This window comes from Orycteropus afer, unplaced genomic scaffold (genome assembly GCF_000298275.1).
Source record: "Orycteropus afer afer isolate SDZICR_OR568_19922 unplaced genomic scaffold, OryAfe1.0 scaffold00124, whole genome shotgun sequence".
Taxonomy (NCBI): domain Eukaryota; kingdom Metazoa; phylum Chordata; class Mammalia; order Tubulidentata; family Orycteropodidae; genus Orycteropus; species Orycteropus afer.
Window position 1 is genome coordinate 8,440,312 of NW_006921711.1, and position 23,486 is coordinate 8,463,797.

Below are 23,486 nucleotides of genomic sequence, written 5' to 3' on the forward strand. Positions count from 1 at the left end.
CCAAAAAAGAGTTTTAAGTTATGATGTTAGAATGGCAGGACTTTTTCTTTAGGGAAGGAATTCAGTTGTGCTGCAATGTATTAGATTCTATAGGTGGAGCAGAGTCATATAGTGTATCTGTATCATGTGTAGGCTCACCAGCTAATGTACAAGGATTAGACAGTGTTCCAGCACCACAGTCACAGAAAAACCTAAAGCAAAATGAAAACCCAAAAATTAGGAAAGGAAGGGGGAAAATAATTAGGTAATATAGCAATCAAGTGTACTACATACCTATCATGTCTAATAAATTCTACATCATGTCCCTGATGGCACTTCTTAATGCAGTTCACACATATGGCATTTCGATCTGTGGTGTTACAAGTGTGACATCTAAAAAGCAAAAGCTCACGTTATTTTTCTTGACTATACTAACTGAAAAATGCATTTATTTATGTATTACCCTAATACTTTGGCTTATAAGGAAAGAGGACCAAAACCTGAAAATTTATGTAATTTTAATAGAGTAAGTAAATTTCCTGTCTTTTACCTTCTAAAGAAAATAAATTTGTAAGTTGTAGGAGCTCTGGTAGCATAGTGCCTAAGGCACTTGACTGCTAACCAGAAGGCTGGCAGTTCAAACCCACCAGGCACTCCTCGGAAGGAAGGCTGGGCAATCTATTTCCATAGTGATACCGCCTTGGAAGCCCAAGGAGGGGAGGGGTCACTATGAGTCACGGCCAACTAACAAGAATTTGTAGAGAGGAATTAAAACTTTCAAGTTAAAACCCTCACCCACATGACTGGGATCTAGGGAACATTTAATGACCAGTTTTGCTCTGAAACTTACAAGAACAATGTGTGTTACAAATAAACACTGTATTCCATATTGTGAATTTTAGCTATATTTCAAGTTTTTCATATTTTATGGTCCCAACACAAGATCCTCCAGTAGACTGATCATAGAACTCAATGTGGACAGTTTTCCATTATAGTCTTTCCACTTTTAAAACAGCTGATCTTTGCTGAAGCTTATACATTTAAGGGAAGAAAAAATCTCTTAACAACGCTGGGTGGGCACTGCCAGTTTAGAAGAAAAAAATACTGTAAAAAAAAAAATTACCCTTTTTTAGGACTCAAATAATTTAGAAATATACCTGTAGAAATCATGCATGGGATAGCTGGTATAACTTGATATTTTATATAAACATTGGCCTCTACTAACAGCCTTTTCTATGGCGTCTTGATTGTTCATTATTTTGTTATCTGTAATAAAGAAAGAAAAAAAATAATAGAGGGTATAAAAGACTTAAGATTTTAAAAGCTACTGTAAACATAATAGGATTACTCTAATAGAATAGATTCTAACTTTAAGAAGCTAAGCAATGAAGTAATTGTTTGAAATCAGCCAAGAATTAAAATGAGTTTATCTTGTACTAGATACTCCACCTACTTATGAACCATTATGTCCTTCAAAATGGTTCTCTTAACTTGCCAAGTTATCAAGTGAAAGGAGGAATTAAGTTGCTGTGTAACAAACTGGCTTCTGATTATCATCTTTTCATGGGACATTTCGTGTATTTATAGCCAGAACACAGACCCCACATACCTTTCATTGTCACATTAACACCAGATGCTAAAAATAAGCCTCCAAATCGGTTGTTAAAAATTTGATTGCCTTCTAGTGTTGCAGTTGCATGATTTGTAATTTCAATACCTAAAGTAAAAATTTACAAACAGTAGATGCATCACTTCATATAGTTTCTTACAAGAAACCCAAAATACAGCAAATGTAGTAAATTAGTTCTTTTATATTCAAAAGTTACAACCTCAACATCTAAAGCAATTCAAATGTTTATTTGAATCAGTAAAATTCACTTTTCATGATTTGTAGTTCACTATCCTTACTAATAGGAGCTCTGGTAGCAGAGTGCCTAAGGCACTTGACTGCTCACCAGAAGGCTGGCGGCTCAAACCCACCAGCCACTCCTCCTCGGAAGGAAGGTTGGGCAATCCTTCCGCAGTGATACTGCCTCGGCAACCCAAGGAGGGGTCGCTATGAGTTGGGGCCGACTCGACGGCAAACAACAACATCCTTACTAATAGAAGGTTCAAAAGTTTTAGACAGCAAAACGTTTTAATTCTTTAATACCCCCCTCCCCAATCTTAATGATTTGTTAGTTGCTACATAGTTGATGCCAACTCATGATGACCCCATGTATGTGAGTTGAAGTGTGCTCCATAGTATTTTCCATAGCTGGTTTTTCAGAAGTGTATCACCAGGCATTCTGGGCAGCCTCTGGGTAGACTCACACCTCCAATCTTCCAATGAGCCGCTAAGCAAATTAAATGTACTACCCAGGGAATCTGGTAGTATAAGCCTGCATTTATTCAATCCCAATTATGTTTCATCATTATCAACCAATAAGAACAGCATTTCTTTTTGGTTTAGGGTGAATAATCTAGAACTTGGAATAGGTCCTCTTACAAGCAATTGTTAACAGATACTTTTGCTTAAGCAAAAGAGTAGTAAATCAAAAACCAAACACTTCAGTTGACAGAGAACAAGCCACAGGTAACAAAAGAAAATACAAACCTGCAGCAAATCCATCAAATATTCTGTTTTTCCTTAAGACTGGATGGCTATTAGTGCTGATGAGAACACCTGCTTGAGCATTTCTGAAAATATCATTTTCTTCAAGGAGACCTATAAAAAATATTTCCTTAGATGAAGGCTAATACATATAACAAATGTTACTAGCCTTTGTTGTTGGTATTTAGGCTTTGTTTTGGTTGTGTATTAACTAACTGGATTGTAAAATTCACAAGACCAATTTCAGCCAAAAAGCAAGTTTATTAGTATTTCAGAGATTTTCAAGGTAGAATTTAATCTAAAATTACTGAAAGTAGCAAGGAACCATTCTAACCAGTAAACTGAAAATCCATGACAGCAAGGAACTATGCTTAGTTTACTCGTTACTGGTGAATTAAACTGAATTCCTTTAAAATATTTGTAGAAACTTTGGACCCTCTGTATGCTCTTATTATTTCTGGCCTTTACTGCTATAATCATTCCTGATCAATTGCTCTTCTCCAGTCTATTCATCTGATGTATCATTTCCAGTCCAACTTCCCGAAACTCTGATCTTACTGCTTCACTGCTTAAAATAACTACTTTTGGAAAGCAAAAAACTCCCTCAACCTACTCATTTTGCTATCAGATTTTCTCTGAATACATTTTTATGTCTAATTTTTGGTTTACATTTCTTCTTCCTGCAATGTCTTATTATACTCCTGATGCCACTTCTTTTTCAAATTTAATTACCTATTGTAAAACAGGGAGCTCTGGTAGCACAGTGCCTAAGGCACTTGACTGCTAACCAGAAGGCTGGCGGTTCAAACCCACCAGCCACTCCTCGGAAGGAAGGTTGGGCAATCCTACTTCCGTAGAGATACTGCCTCGGAAACCCAAGGAGGGGTCGCTATGAGTCGGGGCTGACTCAACGGCACGTAACAACAACAACACTGTAAAACAACGATTAACAGTGAATTTAGGGAATCATACTTTAGGCCTCTGAACTCTGGCTGGCCCTGCATGCCAGGTGCTGTCTTCCTCTCTTGTTGACTCCTTAAAATTAATAGTCCAGGCTCTCTTTTCCCTGTATATACACTGGGTTATCTTACATCCTCCCATGTTATGCCTATTACATACACATGGTCTGTAGTTCTTGCTAGGTGCCACTGAGTCATCTCCAACTCATAGTGACCCTATGTATAGCAGAATGAAACACTGCCTGGTCCTGTGCCAGCCCCACAATCTTTGCTATAACTGAGCCAATTGTTGAAGCCACTGTGTCAGTCCACCTTGTTGAGGGCCTTCCTCTTTTTCGTTGACTCTCCACTTTACCAAACATGATATCCTCCTTTAGAGAATGGTTCCTTCTGACAACATTACCAAAGTAGGTGAGACAAAGTCTGGCCATTCTTGCTTCCAAGGAGCACTACATATATGGTACTAATTCTTAAGCCCTTTTCTTCAATTTATGACAATAAATAACCTTCTGGTCATACCAGCTTGAGTATTCCAAGGAACTCCTTACATTCAGCCTGCTTAAAACTGACACTACTGTTTTTTACAAAATAGTTCTTTATTACCTTATCTTGGTGAAAGGTACCATTCAGTAGTCACCGATACCAGAATCCAGAGTATCATCTTTCACTCTTCTCCCAATTCCTATATTTAGTCACTGACCCAGTCCTTTGATTCTACCCCTTATAACATTAATATTTGTTCCTTCCTTTCCTCACTGTCATGTTGAACTTTAGCTCAGGTTCTCATCATTCCTTGCCTAGTTTATTTCAAGTCCCTGCCTCTAATCTTGTATTATTTTCACTACAACCTTTTCAAGTGCTATTGCTAAGATCTAGTCCAAACTCCCAGTCCTGCCTAACTTTTAGTACCTCTTGCTAAGTAAAGCCCTTTTTTCACAAAATGCCACTATTAGATTATAAATTTCTAGATGTAGTACATTGTGATTTACCACTCTTATCATTATTACCTATATCATTATTATCTATACCACAGTGCTTGGTTCAAAGGTGTTTTTATAGAACAAATGAAAGAGTGAACTAATTATGCTTTCTCTACCTGAAACAGCTTCTCCCATTTACCAGTGATTAGCAACTCATTTTTAAGATGGCTCAAAAGTGACTTCCATGATCCTTTTCCCAACACCCTACAAATAAAACTGACCATTCTATATTGTGTGTCCTACCAGACATACGTCACTTTATTCAATTAGATTCTAAGCCCCTTGAGCGTCTATGTCATTAATGAAATGAATTATCAATGCTTAGTTGTTGTAAATTTTGTTGACTGAATCTTGGTATGTTAGAGTAATAACTAGTTATAATTCATATAAGGTATATACAAAGTTGGACTGTCATCATTTTAGGGATGGTGATAAGTTTGTATTTGACACTTTTGCTATTCTCCCTTTATGAACAAAGATTTGGCAAGGAAAGGGACTGTGGAACTTTTGCCTCCATGCAACATCAGTTGATCTCTGGATACTAGACCAAGCATGCCTTGTTTTCATTCATTCTGTTCTCCAGCAAACAGTTGCAAACTGCTACAAAATCAATATCCATTACTATAGACATTTTCATGTATTTACTGGACGGCAGTGACTTGGTTTTTGGTTTTTACAGACCAATTTCTCACACCTAATTCTATAACTTGACTTTGAAGTTTATTACAATCGTATTACTATTCTGATTAATAAAAGGTCTAGATAGAGGATGTAAACAAATTTTTGCTACCTTAAAAAAAGCTTTACGGACAACTGGCAATTCAAGGTGGCTACAAAAGGAAAAAAGTTCTGTAAACTTTAACTCTAGGCACTAATCTCCTAAACCATCTCAAGACTTAGTAAAGAAAAAGACTGAGATCCACTCATTTATAAATTAATTGGCAATATCATTGATCATTAAAGATATGGAAGAAGAATAATGAAAAACTGGGTTTTTCACTAATGCAAAATTAACAACAATACCTCGACCCCCATTAAATATACAGATGCCACCATCTCTTCCATCATGAATTTTATTTCTTCTTAGTGTAGGATTACTATCTGTCTTAATCCAGACTCCAGCCATTGCATTGTCAAATATTTCATTGTCTTCTATACAGCCTAGACCTACAGATGCAAAAATTTAGGTTATGATATTTAGAATGTACATTTTTAATAACTACTAAAATTAGATTAAAAAAAAAAAGGATGAAAGAATGAACATACCAGAATTATAAACTAGAATTCCACCATTCTGTCCTCCCCATATTTTGTTGCGTCTAATTTTGGGGTTGCTTCCAGTCCTACAATAAAACAAAATAATGTCACGTCACTTGCTTCTACTCCCATTTCCATGTTACATGAGCCAACAGTGGAAATCCACATTAATCACAGGAAGAATTATCTATACAGTTGACTCTTGGTATCCTCAATGCCTTGGGTAACAAAACCCACAGATGCTCAAGTCCCTTACTGGCACAACTCACTTCCTCCTGTATACTGTAAATCATTTCTAGATTGCTTATAATACCAAATAATATGTAAAAAGCACTTTATGCTCCCTTTGATGGATTGCTCTGACCACTTAATTATTCACCCCCCTGCCCTCCCATAATATTTTCAATCCGTAGTTGGTTGAATCCACAAGTTCAGAACCAGCAGATATGGAGGGCTGACTGTACAATGGTGTCCCTCAAGATACTCTGAGAAGCCAGTCAGTGAAGAAACTAGTTTTTCTTTAACCCTGCATTTCCCATGAAGCACACTTTGCTACAGGATTATATAATCATAAACCAAAATAAAAAAAAACCACACTGCTGTCAAGTCAGATCTGACTCATAGCGACCCCTCCCCTTAGGTTTCTGAGGCAGTATCACTATGGAAGTAAATTGCCCAACCTTCCTTCTGAGGAGTGGCTGGTGGGTTTGAACTGCCAGCATTCTGGTTAGCAGTCAAATGCCTTAGGCACTATGCCACCAAACCAGTTGTTAATTCTGACTCACTGTGACCCGGTGTGTGTCAGAGTATAACTCTGCTTTAAAGGGTTTTCAATAGCTGATTTTTTGTAAGTAGACTGCAAGGCCTATTTTCCTGAGGCACCTCCTACTTAAATACTTTTGTCATGTGCCATCCAATTGGTTCTGACTCATAGTGACTTATGGTATAACAGAATGAAACACTGCCTAGTCCTGCACCAACCTTACAGTTGTTGCTATATTTGAACTCATTGTTGCAGCCACTGTATCAATCCATCTCATTAAGGGTCTTTCTCTTTTTCACTGACCTCTAATTTACTGAGCATGATGTCCTGCTCCAGGGACTAGTCCCTCCTGATAACATGTTCAAAGTACCTGAAAAGAAGTCCCACCATCCTTGCTTCCAAGGAACATTTTTGTTGTACTTCGTCCAATAAAGATTTGTTTGTTCTTCTGGCAGTCCATGGTATAGTGAATATTCTTCCCCAACACCATAATTCAAGTGCATCAATTCTTCTATAGTCTTTCTTATTCATTGTCTAGCTTTCCAATGCATGTATGGTGATTGAAAATACCATGGTTTGGGTCAGGCGCATCTCAGTTTTTGCTTTTAAACACTTGAAAAGTCGTTGACAGCAGATTTACCCAACACATCATTTGATTTCTTGACTGCTGCTTCCATAGATATTGACTGTGGATCCAAGTAAAATAAAATCCTTGACAAGGATTTTTATCGTGATGTTTACTAGTCCAGTGAGGACCTGAGTTTTCTTTATGTTGAGGTGTAATCCATAATGAAGGCTGTAGTCTTTGATCTTTATCTGTCAGTGCTTTGAGCCCTCTTCATGTTCAGCAAGCAAGGTGGTTTCATTTGCATATCAAAGGTTATTAATGAGTTTTCCAATTCTGATACCATGTTCTTCATATAATCCAGTTTCTTGGATTATTTGCTCAGCACACAGACTAAACAGGTAAGTTGACAAATACAACCCTGCCACACACCTTTCCTGATTTTAAACCAGGAGGTATCCTTGTTCTATGTGAATGACTGCCTCTTGGTTTATGTACAGGTATTGCATGAGCACAAGTGTTATGGAATTCCCATTCTGCACAATGTTATCCAAAATTTGTTATGATCCACATAATCAATACCTTTGCATACTCAATAAAACAAAGGCAAACATCTTTCTCGTATTCTCTACTTTTGGCCAAGATCCATGTGATACTGACAATGATATGACTCATTCCATGTCCTGTTCTAAATCTAGCTTGAGTGGCAGTTCCCTGTTGATGTACTGCTGTACCCGTTTTTTACATTAACTGAACTTGTGTGTGACATTAATGATACCATTCAATAATTTCTGTATTCAATCAATTTCTTTGGAATGGCATGAATATGCTCATTCTAGCTGGTTGGCCAGGTAGCTGTCCTTCAAAGTTCTTGTGAGTGCCTCCAGCATTGCATCCTTTTGTTAGAACATATCAATGGGCATTTTGGGTGCCTTGTTTTTCACCAATCCCTTCAGTGTAGCTTGGAATGCCTCCTTCAATACCATCGGTTCTTGATCATATGCTACTTCCTAAAATGGCTGAATGCCGATCAATTCTTTTTGGTACAGTGACTGTGTGTATTCGTTCCATCTTCTTTTGATACTTTCTGTATCATTCAATATTTTGCCCTTACCTTCATTATTGCAATTTGAGGCCTGAATTTTTTCTTTAGTTCTTTCACTCTGAGAAATGCCAAGTGTGCTCTTCCCTTTTGGTTTTCTACCTCCAGGGCTTTGCTCATTTCATTATAATACTTTCTCTTCTTGAGATGGTCTCTTAATATGTAAATTAAAATGAGTAAGATTAAATGACTATTATTACTGTATACACTCCTTACAGGTAAAATGAAAGATTGAATCATATGATCATTAGGAATATTAAGAGTTCTGAAAATTGTTACACCAAAGCAAAGAAGTGTATAAACAACTATTAATTTTATAGAAATGGAAAAAAAAAATTGATTCTCATTTAGAGTGCCCACAACATGCCAAGAACAGCAACAAGTATTGTTATACAGACTTCTTTTTGAGAAGCACAAATTCCTCCTGACAGAGCTCTGGTGGTGCAGTGGTTGAGCACATGGCTGCTAACTGAAAGACTGATGGTTCGAACCCAATAGCCAGTCTGTGGGAAAAAGATGTGGTGATCTACTTCTGCAAAGATTACATACAACCTTAGAAACCTGGGGCAGTTCTACTTCTTACAGGGTGTTTCTTTGAGTTAGAAGTGACTCCACAGCAAGGGGTTTGGTTTGGTTTGAATGAGCCCTGGTGGTATAATAGTTAAGCACTCAGCTGCTAATCAGGATGTTATGGTTCAAACCCACTCAATGTGTCTACAGAAGAAAATACCTGGCGATCCACTCCACAAAGATTATGATCTAACAAACCTTATGGAGTAGTTCTACTCTGTCCTACAGGCTTGCTATAAGTTGGAATGGACTCAACGTAAGCACCTCCCACAACAACAATGCAGAGTCAGGATTCACTCTCCAAGTACAAAGGAGCATATTGACAGCTGATTTGATGGTCATGGTGGACGACAGAACAGTGGAAATAAGCTCTTATGGGTATGTTCCATTGGCTGCCGCTCTCAGCTAGGCTAAGGAAAGCTATATGCTGACAATGCAAGTCAAGAGTGCAATTAGAATATGAATATATATACAAAAGGGGGAATATAAAGACTGAACATTAAACAAGAGAAAAATTTCTTCTACATACCCCTTAAACCTAACTTCCTCCCAAAAGAAATCCAAATGTAAAAATGTTTACCTTATCTGAACCCCTGAATACATATGATTATATATATCATTGTCCTCTAGCACGCCATGTCCATTGTCATAAAAATAAACACCAACCTAAAAAAAATAAATAAATAAATTACAAGTAATAAAAAAATGCCTAAAAAACAATGTATTTCCCATCTAAAAGTCCAAGATAATCCTACCTGCTTGCCACTGTGTATCCTGTTTCTTCTCAGTACAGGAGTGCTGCCGGTTGTCACCCAGACTCCAGCCAGAGTATTACTATAAACTTCATTCTCTTCTATTACTCCTTGTCCTTTCTCATGCTAAATAAAAGTTGTACTAGTTACAACATTTATTTTTTAATAAGCATGCATTTTACAGTGTGCTTCCCCCTCTTAAAGATAGGTATGAAGAAAATCAGTTTTATTCATCTGGTAAGAAGGTATTGACAGCATTCTGTTTATGTAGCCTCTGGTAGCATAGTGGCTAAAGCACTTGACTGCTAACCAGAAGGCTGGCGGTTCAAACCCACCAGCCACTCCTCGGAAGGAAGGTTGGGCAATCCTACTTCTGTAGTGATACTGCCTTGGCAACCCAAGGAGGGGTCGCTATGAGTCGGGGCCGACTCGAAGGCACATAACAACAACAACAACCTGAATTTTAGCTTCCGAAGTTTCTATATTATTCTGTATGTGCTTTTGTACTTTCAAGTCAATTACAGTAAAAGTAGTAGCATTCAATTATTTTTTTTTAAACAAAAGAACCTCTTACTTTATCCTAAAATCTGTAACAAACTGAAGATCTTCCATTTGAAAAGTTAGAAGTTTTTCCCAATTTATCTCTAGTGAAATCACTTAAAAGTAACAGGTCTCAAGTTACTAAAATTTTTATTTTTATAATTTAAGACACAGTCATTTCTAGAACTATAAGCAAAACTATTTTTTATAAACAAAAACAAAAAAACAAACAGGGAGCTCTGGTGGCATAGTGCCCAAGGCATATGACTACTAACCAGAAGGCTGGCTGGTGGTTCAAACCCACCAGCCACTCTTTGAAAGGCTGGGGAATCTACTTCCGTAGATACACTGCCTCGGAAACCCAAGGAGAGGTTGCTTTGAGTCAAACTGACTCGCTAGCAGTGAGTTTCTAGAACTATAAGCAAAAACTAGAATCATATTTGGCATTATACAAGAACTTTTTTGAAATTCTCTATTATTAAACTATTTGCAATAGTTTCAGATACCATGGCAATAGAAGATACAGGAAAAATGCAGTTTTAAAATTTTCTAACAAGATGCTCAATTATGATCAATATACATTCAAATAAATACTTGGCTTTTTTGGAGACAAGTATTCTTGTTTAGTGTTACTACTTCCAGTGATGACATGTTTCTACTTACTACTTTTGGAAAATTTAAGAGATTCATACAGTAGTCACATTAGCAAAAATTCTAGTGTAATAAATATAACCCAGATTGTCAATCAGTTTGTTTTTATGTGTTCAACCCATATGGCTAATTATTTTATAATTAAGAACTTTAATAAAAAGGTATCTCTCCTATAGGCTAAATTTAGTCTGTTGGGTACTGATTAAATTTTTACAGAACATTATATACACTACGTACTCATACTCTAAAAGTTGTATGTGGTCTATCTACCTAAAGCTACCTAAAGTTACACATGATCCCTCATCCCCATAACCCCTTTTTTTTCCTGGTTGTGATGTCTGAGTTTTCAGGAACTATACTCATTAACTTACCACATAAATCCCACCATGCTGGCCATCATGAATTTTGTTATGTCGAACAATTGGACAACTGTTTGTCCTAATCTGAATTCCTGCTAGTGCATTCCCTATTTAAAAATAAAAGTTATAATGTCAACATTTTGAGCCTAATGCCACATGGTAAATTTTATATTTGGTATTTTAGTTAAAATTCATCAGAATTACAAGACACATTGGGTTCCCATCCATGAGCTGGAATCGACTCAATGAACTAATACCAATACAAGACAAAATTAAGAGAACTAGAAGTATACATGAATGCAGAACAGTTGCATGCAGCATTGAAGTTAAGAACAAAGACTCTGAAGCCAGGCTGCTGTTAAAACCCAGAAATTCTACTTACTTTCTGTGTGACCTTGAAAAAGTTATTTAACCTCTCTGTGCCTCTATTTTCTGATTATAAGTGGGGATATTATTAGTATCTGCCTCAATCGGTTGATGTGCAGATTATACGATTTAATTAAATTAAATGTAAGGTGCTCAGAACAGTGCTTGGAACTCAATAAGCTGTAAGTATTATCATGGTAAGTGTTAGCAGGAGACAGAAAGCCCAGGAACATATTGGTGTCTAGCACATATATATCTAATTAACTGTTGGCTGAATTAATGTCTCGAAAGCGTTAATGAATAGGTATTTTCAGGCACTTGACTGCTGACTAGAAGGCTGGCGGTTCAAACCCATAAGGAAGAAGACTGGGCAATCTACTTCCATAAAGATTTACTACCTTGGAAATCCAAAGGAGGTTGCTATGAGTTGGAATTGACTCGGTAGTAGTGAGTTTTGTTTTTTTTTTTTTTCAGTGAGTATAAGAAATGTATTAAAACTACCACAGAAATAATTCATTAATTATTAAGCAATGGAATGAATGTAAAGAAACCATAACAAGTCCTTGAGACTAACTGCTAATGTCAAGCAGATAGGCTAATCTCTAAAATCTTATAAACAAAACCATATGCTTACCATAAATGTCATTTCCTTCAATAAGGCCTCGTCCATCACCAAAGATGTAAACGCCACCTTGATTTCCATTAAATATAGAATTCCCCCTATAATTATGTAAAATAGTAATTAAAAAAGCATCTATTTAGCAAAGCTTGCTTGTTTTATAAATTGTAAGGGCATTCATGGTCATGTGAGCTTGGACAAATCATTTATTTAACTCTCTAATCTGTAAAACAAGGGGCTGATGACACAAGATGATTTCTAAGTTTCCTTCCAAGACCTATGCCTTTACAAAAGTCATTTATTATCTCATCATTAAAAATTCAAAACTGAAAATATATTAAATTTTTACCTGATCCAGAAACATTTGTTGAACATTAACAACATGTAAGTCCCATAATCTATAAAGCCAGTGGAAAATAAAATTTGACAAAATAATGTATGGTCTTTGAGTAAATTGTAATAGTTTATTCTACAGTCTTGGTTAATGTCTTTAAGACTGGGTCTATTTGCTTTCTTATTGTGGCCAAAAGGGGACAGTAGGAACTATTAAATAAAAGTGAGAGGATGAAGTTTGAACTTTTATAATTTTGATCTCTCTGTCCAAGAATCTTTAACATAATTAGTTTCCTGAGTTATTCTACCTGCTAATTCTCAGGAAAGGAACATAAGTAAAAAAAATCATTCAGGTTCTGAGGAAAGGTCATAGCCCTATTTATTCATCTATCATACAGTCTGATGAATTTCAAATAAAAATCACAGCATTTCTAACTGTTTATGAAATCATATTGTACATGGCCTAGATCAATAATAAAAAACAAACAGAACACCAAAAAATAAATAATGCAATACTAGACTCATTCATATGGATGACTTTTATTGGTAAAATCTATTTCCTTAGTACTGACACAACTGAGGAAAAACTCTTTTAAGAGTTAAGTCTAAGTATCTTGATTTTTCTTTTAACACAAAATCTAAGTTTGTGAAGAAAGTAACTTCTAACAATAATTATATGTAAATACCTTATTGTTGGGTCACTATTTGAGGTAATCCATACACCTGCAAAGTTGTTTGCATATATTTTATTCTCTATGAATTGTCCTCTTCCTTTTTCATGGACATATATTCCTCCAGTCTGCCCATGGTGTATTTCACATCGAACCACTGTGGGGTTAGCATAGGCTTTTACTTCAAAGCCTGCTATCCTGTTTCTGTGTATGTTGCAACTTTCAAAGTAACCCTGAAAAATACAGAATTTAACTCCTTAGGTAAAAGCTACTTTCCAAAAAAGAAACATTAAAAAAAAATTGTTTTTAAGTGCCATAAATGTATAAGAACAGACAGATTCATAACAAATTTCTAATAATAAACATATAAGAAAACAGATTTAAATGTTTTAGTGAAAAAAAGAAAGGGATTGGTGGGTTCAGTGACACAATTCTCGCCTTCCAGAGGCAGATTTGCATTTGATTCTCATATGCACAGCTACCACCAGTCTGTCACTGGAGGACTGAATATTGTTATGCAACAGGTTTCACTGGTGTGTCCACCAATGAACTAGGACAGACTAGGAAGAAAGGCCTGATAAGCTACTTCTGAAAAATAAGCCAGTGAAAATGCTATGGATCACAATAGTCTAATCTGTAACCAATCATGGAGATGACACAGGACCTGGCACAGTTTCACTCCAACAGTAACAATAAAACCACCAACCAGAAATCCTCTAAGTAGTCTGAGTAAATTCAAAGCCAGGGGAAAAATAGGGAAAAATCTATTCAATAAATGCAAGTAAATATAAAAAAATGTTCATCTTAGTCTAGTAATAGGGGACCGACTTAGTAAAATATTTCTGAAGACTTACTCATACTGTATACATGACACCATGTTAAACAAACAGGCTTCAAGATAGTATATGTTAAGTATGACCTCAATTTTACTTAAAAATAACTTTAAAGATGAAACAAAAATATGACGGCATTATTATTTGAGCATTGGGATTATGGATGACTTTTATAGTCTTCATACTTCTTTGAATTTCTTAAATTTCCTATAATGGACACCTTTTTAAAAATGAGAATGAAAACTGCTATATATAGATATCCTACGTTGAAAGACTCAATTAAAACTGAATATTAAGAGAAAAAAAAAATTTACAAGATGGTGCTTTTCTAAAAAGCCATTTCATTATCTCTCCCTTTAAAGACTGAGTGTGCTTTCTTCTCTTTTTAAACTCCCTTTAATGTTAAGGGTCTTTCTTACACCATTTCCATGAATTATTCCTTTATTTGTTTTATCTATTTCCACATGATAATTTGTTCCTTTGGAGGAAAGGAGTGTGCTAACCTATGGAGCATCTATATATATATACATACAAGTACGTACTCAAGTAGGGTTTGTTGAACCTTTTGCTACATTGACTAGAAGGAGAAATGGGATATAATTTTGAATACCACATATTTAACTCTGAGAAAACGGACTCCAAGAAGAACATTCAAAAAATAGTTCTCAGCTTTCATATTCCACAAGTACAAATTACCTATAAATTGTATATCTACAGCTGAATTTTAATATCTTAATTTTTTTTAAATCAGAGAATTATGTAAAATTGAATAGCATCTTTAATTATGAAAAAAGTATTTCCTTCTTAATTTCACATCAAATAAAAAAGTGAATGTACACTGAACATAATAAACTACTATGGCCAAACTAGGAGCTCTGGTAGCATAGTGGCTACGGCACTTGACTGCTAACCAGAAGGCTGGCGGTTCAAACCCACCAGCCACTCCTCAGAAGGAAGGTCGGGCAATCCTACTTTCGTAGTGATACTGCCTCGGAAACCCAAGGAGGGGTCGCTATGAGTTGGGGCCGACTCAACGGCAAACAACAACAACAACAACATGGCCAAACTGATCATCAAAGAAACAAAAACAAGAAAAAAAAAAAAAGGTTGGACTAAAAGACCTTAACATTAGAGATCAGAACAATTCACCAATTCTGATGTTTCCAACCATAAGAAGAGTGCTCAGTTAGTCTAGCTTTTGGTCTATCTTTCTGCCAGAAGTTGGAATGACATACCTAATTGGTAAATTTGGGAAAGAATATACTGAATATGTTCAATTTAGCTTCACTCTTTTCCCTTAAGGGAGTGAGCTGCCTTTAAGAAGCGTGCCTTCTGCTACTCCTTCATGAACACCGCCTGTAACTAAGTGGGTTGTCGTGGTTGTTATGTGCCGTCAAGTTGGACCTGACTCATAGCGACCCTTCCTTGGGTTTCGGAGGCAGTATCACTATGGAAGTAGATTGCCCAACCTTCCTTTGGAGGAGCAGCTGGTGGGTTTGAACCGCCAGCCTTCTGGTTAGCAGTCAAGTGCCTTAGGCACTATGCTACCAGAGTTGCTAACTAAATGGGTAAGTATATTTAATTTGGAGGTCCAGTTAAACAGACCCATTTGGCTCTCATTCTAATTTGTGTCCTTCAACTTAACCTTTAACACTAACAAATGTAGTATTTTAGCTTCTTCATGCCAATTCTTAGCTTTATGTTTTAATTTGTCCAGAAATGAGGTTGGGGAAAGATGTGCTATTTACTAAACTTCCTTAAAAATTCCTAGTCTTTATGACCACTGTCATTTCCTAGCTCTACTAGTTAAACATTTATTTTGCTATACTTTACACTAAACTCACTTTTCATTCAGATGCATGGGATTCTTTTTCTGTTTTCTTTTTAGGTTTTGATTTTACACAGTTCAGAGTAAATTAGATCCACAAATTTGTTGAGGTAGACAGCAGCCCCCTCTCTATGTTCCCTTCTCTAGATACTCCCCACATGCAATTCTATTAGCTGACTCTTTTGACCTATGTCCGTATTTTTAAGTACACTAAGTGCACTGCTATATGTTAGTTTTCAGTATTCGGTATTACCTACTGCCTTCCTATTACAGATACGAGGATTTAGCTCCTGTACCTCTGTATCCCCCACCATACATACTCACTCACTTTAGCCTTCCAACGCAGTTACATCGTAATTTTGGTTAGATTAGTGTGCTATTCAGAGCTGAGCCATAAAGTATGACTACATATTCTCTGCTGTACCATTTTTCATTTTCCTTAAATTTAGCAGCTGTCTTTGCTTTTGTCCTTTCCTTAGTTCTCTAGTGATAATTCTATCTCAAATTTGCTGGCAGTTGTCTAAATCATCTCTTAATTTACTTATTCGTAGTAGGTTTACCAATTTATAGAAGCCCTAGTAGCACAGTAGTTAAAATGCTTGGCCATTAACCAAAAAGTCAGTGGTTCAAATCCACCAACTGCTCCACAGGAGAAAGATGTTGCAATTTGCTTCTATGAAGATCATAGCTTTGTAAGCCCTATGGGACAATTCTATTCTGACTTACAGGGTTGCTAGGAGTCGGAACTGACTGAATGGTAGTGGGTTTGGTTTTGGGGTTTAGTAATGTATCTTCCTGAATATAAAGAATCCTTATAACTTGTCCAAATGTGGACTGGTTGCCCTGGTCACAAGTTCTCAATCATTTACCCTATTTACCAGTTTAGGTTAAAGACTTTAAATATCCCCAACTTCAAACAAAGATGGAGTCTGAATGTTTTAGTTTATGGTAACTTCTGAGAAAATAAAGCAGCAAAAAGATTTTTTTTCTTCCATGATCTTAAACCAGAAGTCACTACATGACTACAGCAGTGATTTTTGTCACAGTTTGGAAGGACGAAGATTGACTTATAGTTTTATAATGGGTTAAACAGTTCAGTTAATGTTAGCCGCTTTAAAATACAAATGTATGTATTTTGTTAAGCAATGCCTCTACTGAAAAATGATCCAAGAATGTAGAACTGTGAGTAGACACAATTCTGCTTTGCATTTTAATATGAAGCCACACAAGCCCCAACATACATGTGCACACACACACACAATTCCAAAGGCAAGATAATTGTGCTGAATCTGGATGATCCCATATTACGACTTATTTGCCTGCTTTAAGGTATCAGATTACCAAGAGCTTCTACTATATTTAAAAATAAGAGCTTGTTCTCAATGGGAATAACATGCTACACACACACACACACACACTGTTATACATCTGCGGTATAGTAAATTACTTTGTATGGCTTTTCTACCCATAAGTCATCGTAAACTCAGTGGTAGAATGAGCAACTGAGGAGCTCCTGATTGTAAATGTTATCCACGTGGAGTATTTCTGTTGGGTGTGGCACAATACAATGTTCTGGGAGGTTCCCACTCTCTCTCATGTGCTTAGAGTTCTGATGCTGTGATTGGCTAGTTTGACCACCCTTCCGGGCTCAAAAGGAGGCCTCCTGGAGGCAGAACTCTCTCTCTGACTGCTGGTTGAGGAAGACGTGCTGCTGAAAGAGACACGGGCTCCTGAGACATGCGTTGCTGGGAAAGAGACGCAAGAGACACGCAATGCTGAGTTAGACACCGAGGGACCAGCACTGCTGGGAAAGAGACTGTGAGAGACTGTTGGATGAGGGACGGTGGGCTGGGAGAGAGACTGAGCATTTTTCCTGAACCTGAATTGTAGCCTGTTGTGCTTCCCTAATAAACCCCATAATCTGTGAGCTCTGTGTGGCCACTGCAGCGAATTATCGAACCCAAGAGAGAGGTGGTGGGAGCTTTGGGAGGAACAGTTGGTGAAAGGGCTGGAGGGAGGCAGCATGTCTGGCCTGGCAGGAATAGGCCTTGGGTTACTGCTGGTAATCCTGTCTTCCTCTTGTAGGGTTAGAGGAGGTCAGAACATGGGGCCTCCTTGCCATTTTAGCAACATCCTACTTTGGGGAGTAGTGACTGGGGTTTTAAAAGCTTGCGAGCAGCCATCTAAGATGCAACAATTGGTCTCTCCTCATCTCAAGTAAAGAAGAATGAAGAAAAGCAAAGATGTATGAAAATAATTAGTCCAAGGGACTAGTGGACGATGTGAACCTCCGTCTACATGATCTGGAGACCAGAAGAACTAGATGGTGCCTAGGCTACCACTGTCAACCACTTGGAAAGGGATCAAAATAGGAGATACTGGATACAGTGGGAGAAAAACGTGAATAAGTCTCAAAATCATAAAAAAAGACCAGGCTTACTGGTATGATAAACCAAACCAAATCAAACGCACTGCTGTGGAGTTGGATCTGACTCCTTGGGTTTCTGAGGTGGTATCACTATGGTAGATTGCCCGACCTTCCTTCCAAGGAGTGGCTGGTGGGTTTGAACCGCCAGCCTTCTGGTTAGCAGTCAAATGCCTTAGGTACTATGCCACCAGAACTCCTACCGGGATGATAAAGACAGGTGAAACCTCAAAACTATGGCCCTTAGTCACCTTCTGGGCCTAAAATTGAACTCACTCCCGTGACTACCAGCCAAGTAACAGACAGGTAGGTACACTCCTTAGAACAATCAATCATGGACGATCAGAAGGGCAGTATTTGCCTTGTGAGACAGCAAAGAAGGTAGGAATGCATAGCAAAGAAGAACACAGGGAAAAAGTAAACACAGGGAGGAAGTGGGAAGACAACCGCTACATTATGCGGTTATGCAATCAATGTCGTGGAACAAAACGTGTATGAACTGTTCTAAGTTGTATGGAAAATGAATTTCCTCTGTAAACTTCCACCCAAATCACAATTACAAAAAAAGACAAAAAAAAAAAAAAAAATCATAAAAAAGACTAGATGAAAATCATAAAAAAGACTAGGCTTATTGGTCTGATAGAGATTGGTGAAACCCCTGAGACTATGCCCCTAGTTACACCCTGGCTTCCAGCCAGAAAGGCAGGCCTATACAGTGAACATTTATACCAGTGAGGTATACTCCTTAGAACAATCAACCATGGGAGATCACAAGGGCAGCATCTACATGGAGATAGCTCAGAGGGCAGGAATGTATTGGAAAGGACATAGGGGAAAGGCAACCACAAAGAGGAAGTGGGAAGAGAGCTGTTACATTATGGGGATTGAAATCAATGCCATGAAACAAAATGTATATGAACTGCTGAAAAGAAAATTAATTTGCTCTGTAAACTTTCACCCAAATCTTAACTTGAAAAGAGATGACTAGCAAAAAAAAAAGTTAGCTTCTCACCACAAGCATTTCTGAATCTATTATACAACATTACTGCAAATCCTTGAAAATACCATTTTAACAAGTTAAAAACCTAACATTTAATATAAAAGTAAAAAGCAGAACTAAGTACTTTTTTAGTTTTCACTTTTGTGAAATGAAATATTCTTTATTAAATATGACCAAGTAAAAAGAATCAAGCTTCCCTTTCTTAAAACTCTCCAAATAAAAAGAAACGGAAAATAGAAGAAAATAAGCTATATTCATTGAAATAAACTTTACAATCTCCAATTATAATCAACAAAACACTTGCCAAATACTATGAAATCTGGATAAGGAAGAGGGTGCTGATAGTAAACTAATACATTAGACCTTCATCAAAGTAGAGTTTTCCCCAACAGCTGAGGGTGCTAACAAACAGCAATGAACTTCTAAGTAATAAGACCTAATGGCATGAATGGGACATAGCAAAGGAAAAAAATCTCTCTCTTTTGATATTTTTATAGAAATAATTTCAGCACAAAAAGTAAAAACGAAGAAAATATACTAATGTACAATTTCTCTCATCTGAAACTCAAGTTTCTTATCTAACAGAGACTATCCAAAAAGCAGAGGGAGAGCTTCCTGATTTCAAAATAGGAAATACAGAGAGTATGTTATCTTAAGCAATGCTTTTAAACTGTAGCCCTAGTGCCATGCAATAAGCTGCTTATTTTTGGTCCATAAGGAGTTCAACACAGAAATTGTTGTTGTTGTTGTTATGTGCCATCGAGTCAGACCTGACTCATAGCAATCCCTCCTTGGATTTCTGAGGCAGTATCACTACGGAAGTAGATTGTCCCATCTTCCTTCCAAGGAGTGGCTGGTGGGTTTGAACCGCCAGCCTTCTGGTTAGCAGTCAAGTGCCTTAGGCACTATGCTACCAGAGCTCCTGAGTAAAGGGAGTAAAGAAAAGGTGAGAAAGTACAGAGGAAACAAAATTGGCCATGAACTGACAGTTGTAGAAGACAGGTGGTGAGAACATGGGAATTCACACTATTTGTTTTATATTTGTGTATGTTAAAAAATTAGTGATGAAAACCAAATTGGAAGAAGAACAGTAACACAAAAACGGACAAGACAAGACTATGGACACACAGCAAGGGACATGAATAGATCTGAGGAAATCATACAGAACTTGAAAAGAACATAGTAATAAAGTAACAAAACAGAGAGTCAAATATCTGCAGAAAAAAAAAATAGTGAAAGGAAACAAAACAGCAACAAACATCAATACTAAGGTAGAAATGCAAAATACTACCACAAAGAAAAACCAGGATGCATCTCAGACTCTCATCTATATCTCATGCTAGAAAAATGTACATAAAAGTGTATCTAAAATTGTATATTCAGCCTAGTTAAAAGGCAATTGACAGTCATCATGTGGCAAGAATTCGACCTACAACATCCATAAGCCCTTCCTGTGATCCATGAGAAAGTAAATAAATGGCTAGAAGACAACAAAATACCAAGAATGAATCAAACTCAAAAATCCAGGAATGGAGAAGTTTTGATAAAAGGACTAGTGGTAAATAAATTCTGAATAAACAAAGGTCATCACCTCTAGAAATGTGAATGTTAAAACCTTTACAAAAGAAAAATAAGGTTATAGAGGAGTAGAGATAGATTGAAATATGAAGTATATTAGTTTCTTCATTTTTGACTGAGGGAGTTAATACTTTAGTCAAAAGTTTAAGGATGCAATTGACAACATTTAAGACAAACTAGTCATATCTTTTCAAATTCTAAAGGCATCTTTCATATTGAGTATGTAGTGTAATTTTTACAAAACCATTAATTTCTTTAAAATAAAAATACAGAAAGTATTTTAAAAAATTAATTCTTGGAAATACAGGAATTTGAGTTCTACGTATGTCATAGACAAGGAAAAAAGGACAATTTTAGAGAACAAACAACATGAACATATTTAAAGACAGAAGAACCATCTTAAATGTTTACTTTGATAGACTCTGAAGTTCTATAGGAAATAAAGATGGGTGACAGATAGACAGGGATTTAAAAGGGTCATCCTTAGTGATATCCTATCAATCGAAAGCTGCCAAGACAAAAAGACAACAAATCAAGATACCTGGAATAGGAAAACATGCCCCCAGAAGGCTTTTAAAGATTGTGTCACAATACTAAAACAGACACAATAAAGATATGTTTCTCCCGCACCCCATCTTCTCTTACAAATCTATCACATCTTACAAATATCTTCATTAATCTTTACTGGGAATATCTATCTATAGCATTGCCTAGAGTTGTTTTAAAAATGCTGTTAAAATTTAGAAGTCTAGATTTACAAAAAATAAACTGTATCAGGGTACATGAGGAGGAGTAAATTACTATGGTGACCTTAAATAAGTAATCCTCACCACAGCTCTTTCAAAGATAAGGAATTTGTATGGAAGTTCAAATTATCTTGTACTGCAAATCATTTGCAACTCTGGTGCACAGCCCAAAGGCAATATGAGTAGTGCAATATTGGCACAGTATAGTTCCAATACAAAATAATAGTTCCTCTTAGGAAATACAGCCGAAGACTTAATCTTTGACTGATTACCTAGTCTTTCTCCAATGACAAGAACTTGTCAGAAACTCTGTAGGTATCTTCACTTACACCAATTAGAAAAAGAAAAAACAGTAACAAATCAAACCAGTTGTCATCAAGTTAGAATATAATTCATGGCAACTTCATGTGTATACAACTAGAACTGTGTTCTATAGGGGTTTCAATCCCTGATTTTTTGGTAGCAGATCACCAGGCCTTTCTTTTGAGGTGCCTCTGGATGGATTTGTACCTCCAACCTTTCATGTTAACCATCTGCACACCTAGGGAGTCCATTTACCAATTTACTATGCCATAACATCAAGCCATGCCTTAAGCAATGCTTCTGTAATACTTTTGATTATCCTCTTAACCTGCTCACAAACCAAACATTGCAGCTGAGAGCATCAGTATTATGAAAACTAGAAAGTTCTACAGGTACTAACATAAGCCAGATTCTCAAGAATCAGGAACTGGCTAATAGAATGAAGAGCCCTTTGGTCTGAAAACTATTTAGGTCTAATCACCACATGATACTCTTCATAGTGTGTTGTTGTCGTTAGGTGCCATCGAGTTGGCTCCGACTCACAGCAACCCTCTATACATGAGAATGAAATACTGCCTGGTCCTGCGCCAGCCTCACAATCTCAGTTATACCTGAGCCCATTGTTGCAGCCACTGTGTTAATCCATCTTGTTAAGGGACTTCTCCTTTTTCACTGACCCTCCACTTTACCAAGCACGGTATCCTTCTCCAGGGAATAGTTCCTTCTGATAACATGACTAAAGTTGGTGAGACAAAGTCTGGATATTCTCAATTCCAAGAAGCATTCTGGCTGCACTTCTTCCAGGATAGGTCTGTTCATTCTTCTTACAGTCCATGGCATTTTTGAGTATTCTTCGCCAACACAATTCAAAGGCATCAATTCTTCAGTCTTCCTTATTCATTGTCCAGCTTTCACATGATACTGAAGGCTATTGAAAATACCATAATTTGGGGTTAGGAACACCTTAGTTTTCAATTAGACATCTTTTCCAGCACTCTAAAAAGGTCTTTTGCAGCAGATTTGCCCAGTGCAAGACGATGTCTGATTTCTTCATTGCTGCTTCCACTGGTGTTGATTGTGGAACCAAGTAGTAAGAAATCTGACAACTCCAATCTTTTCTCCATTTAATGTGATGCTGCTTATTGGTCTAGTTGTGAGGATTTTCATTTTCTTTATGTTGAGATGTAACCATACTGCAGACTGTAGTCTTTAATCTTCATTAGTAAGTGCTTTAACTCATCTTCACTTTCAGCAAGCGAGGTTGTGTCATCTACATATTGCAGGTTGTTAACGAGTCTTCCTCCAATCCCAATGCTGCACTCTTTTTCATATAGTCTAGCTTCTCATATTACTTGCTCAGCATATTGATTGAATAAGTATGATGAAAGGAACAACCCTGACACTCTCCCTTCCTGATTTTAAATCATGCAGTATCCCTTTATTCTCCTGGTCTATGTACAGGTTCCTCACGAGCACAATTAAGTGCTCTGGAATTCCTGTATTTCTCAATGTTATCCATAATTTGTTATGATCCACGCAGTCAAATGCTTTTGCACAGTCAATATAACTGTGTTGGATTGGGTTCTCTAGAGAAACACAAAAACCAGCAAAGTATATATATATATATTTATAGAGAGAGAAAGAGAGAGAGAGAGAGATTTATCTTAGATAAATGGCTCACAAGCATGTAGAAGCCGACAAGTTCAAGCTGAAA

The 23,486-nt window shown here is 36.8% G+C and overlaps 1 protein-coding gene across 1 annotated transcript in view; it reads right to left on the bottom strand.

The window, feature by feature from the left end:
* Window positions 1-61: 61 nt before the first annotated feature.
* Window positions 62-23,486, bottom strand: part of FBXO11 (F-box protein 11) — a 44,792-nt gene continuing 21,367 nt past the window's right edge. The window contains exons 11-22 of the mRNA XM_007944408.2: window positions 13,075-13,292; window positions 12,071-12,156; window positions 11,083-11,177; window positions 9,524-9,646; window positions 9,349-9,434; window positions 5,778-5,854; window positions 5,535-5,678; window positions 2,576-2,686; window positions 1,589-1,696; window positions 1,137-1,245; window positions 274-372; window positions 62-191 (exon numbers count right to left, since the gene is read on the bottom strand). Coding sequence (XP_007942599.1) covers window positions 62-191; window positions 274-372; window positions 1,137-1,245; window positions 1,589-1,696; window positions 2,576-2,686; window positions 5,535-5,678; window positions 5,778-5,854; window positions 9,349-9,434; window positions 9,524-9,646; window positions 11,083-11,177; window positions 12,071-12,156; window positions 13,075-13,292 — 1,386 coding nt within the window. The remainder of the gene's footprint in view (window positions 192-273; window positions 373-1,136; window positions 1,246-1,588; window positions 1,697-2,575; window positions 2,687-5,534; window positions 5,679-5,777; window positions 5,855-9,348; window positions 9,435-9,523; window positions 9,647-11,082; window positions 11,178-12,070; window positions 12,157-13,074; window positions 13,293-23,486) is intronic.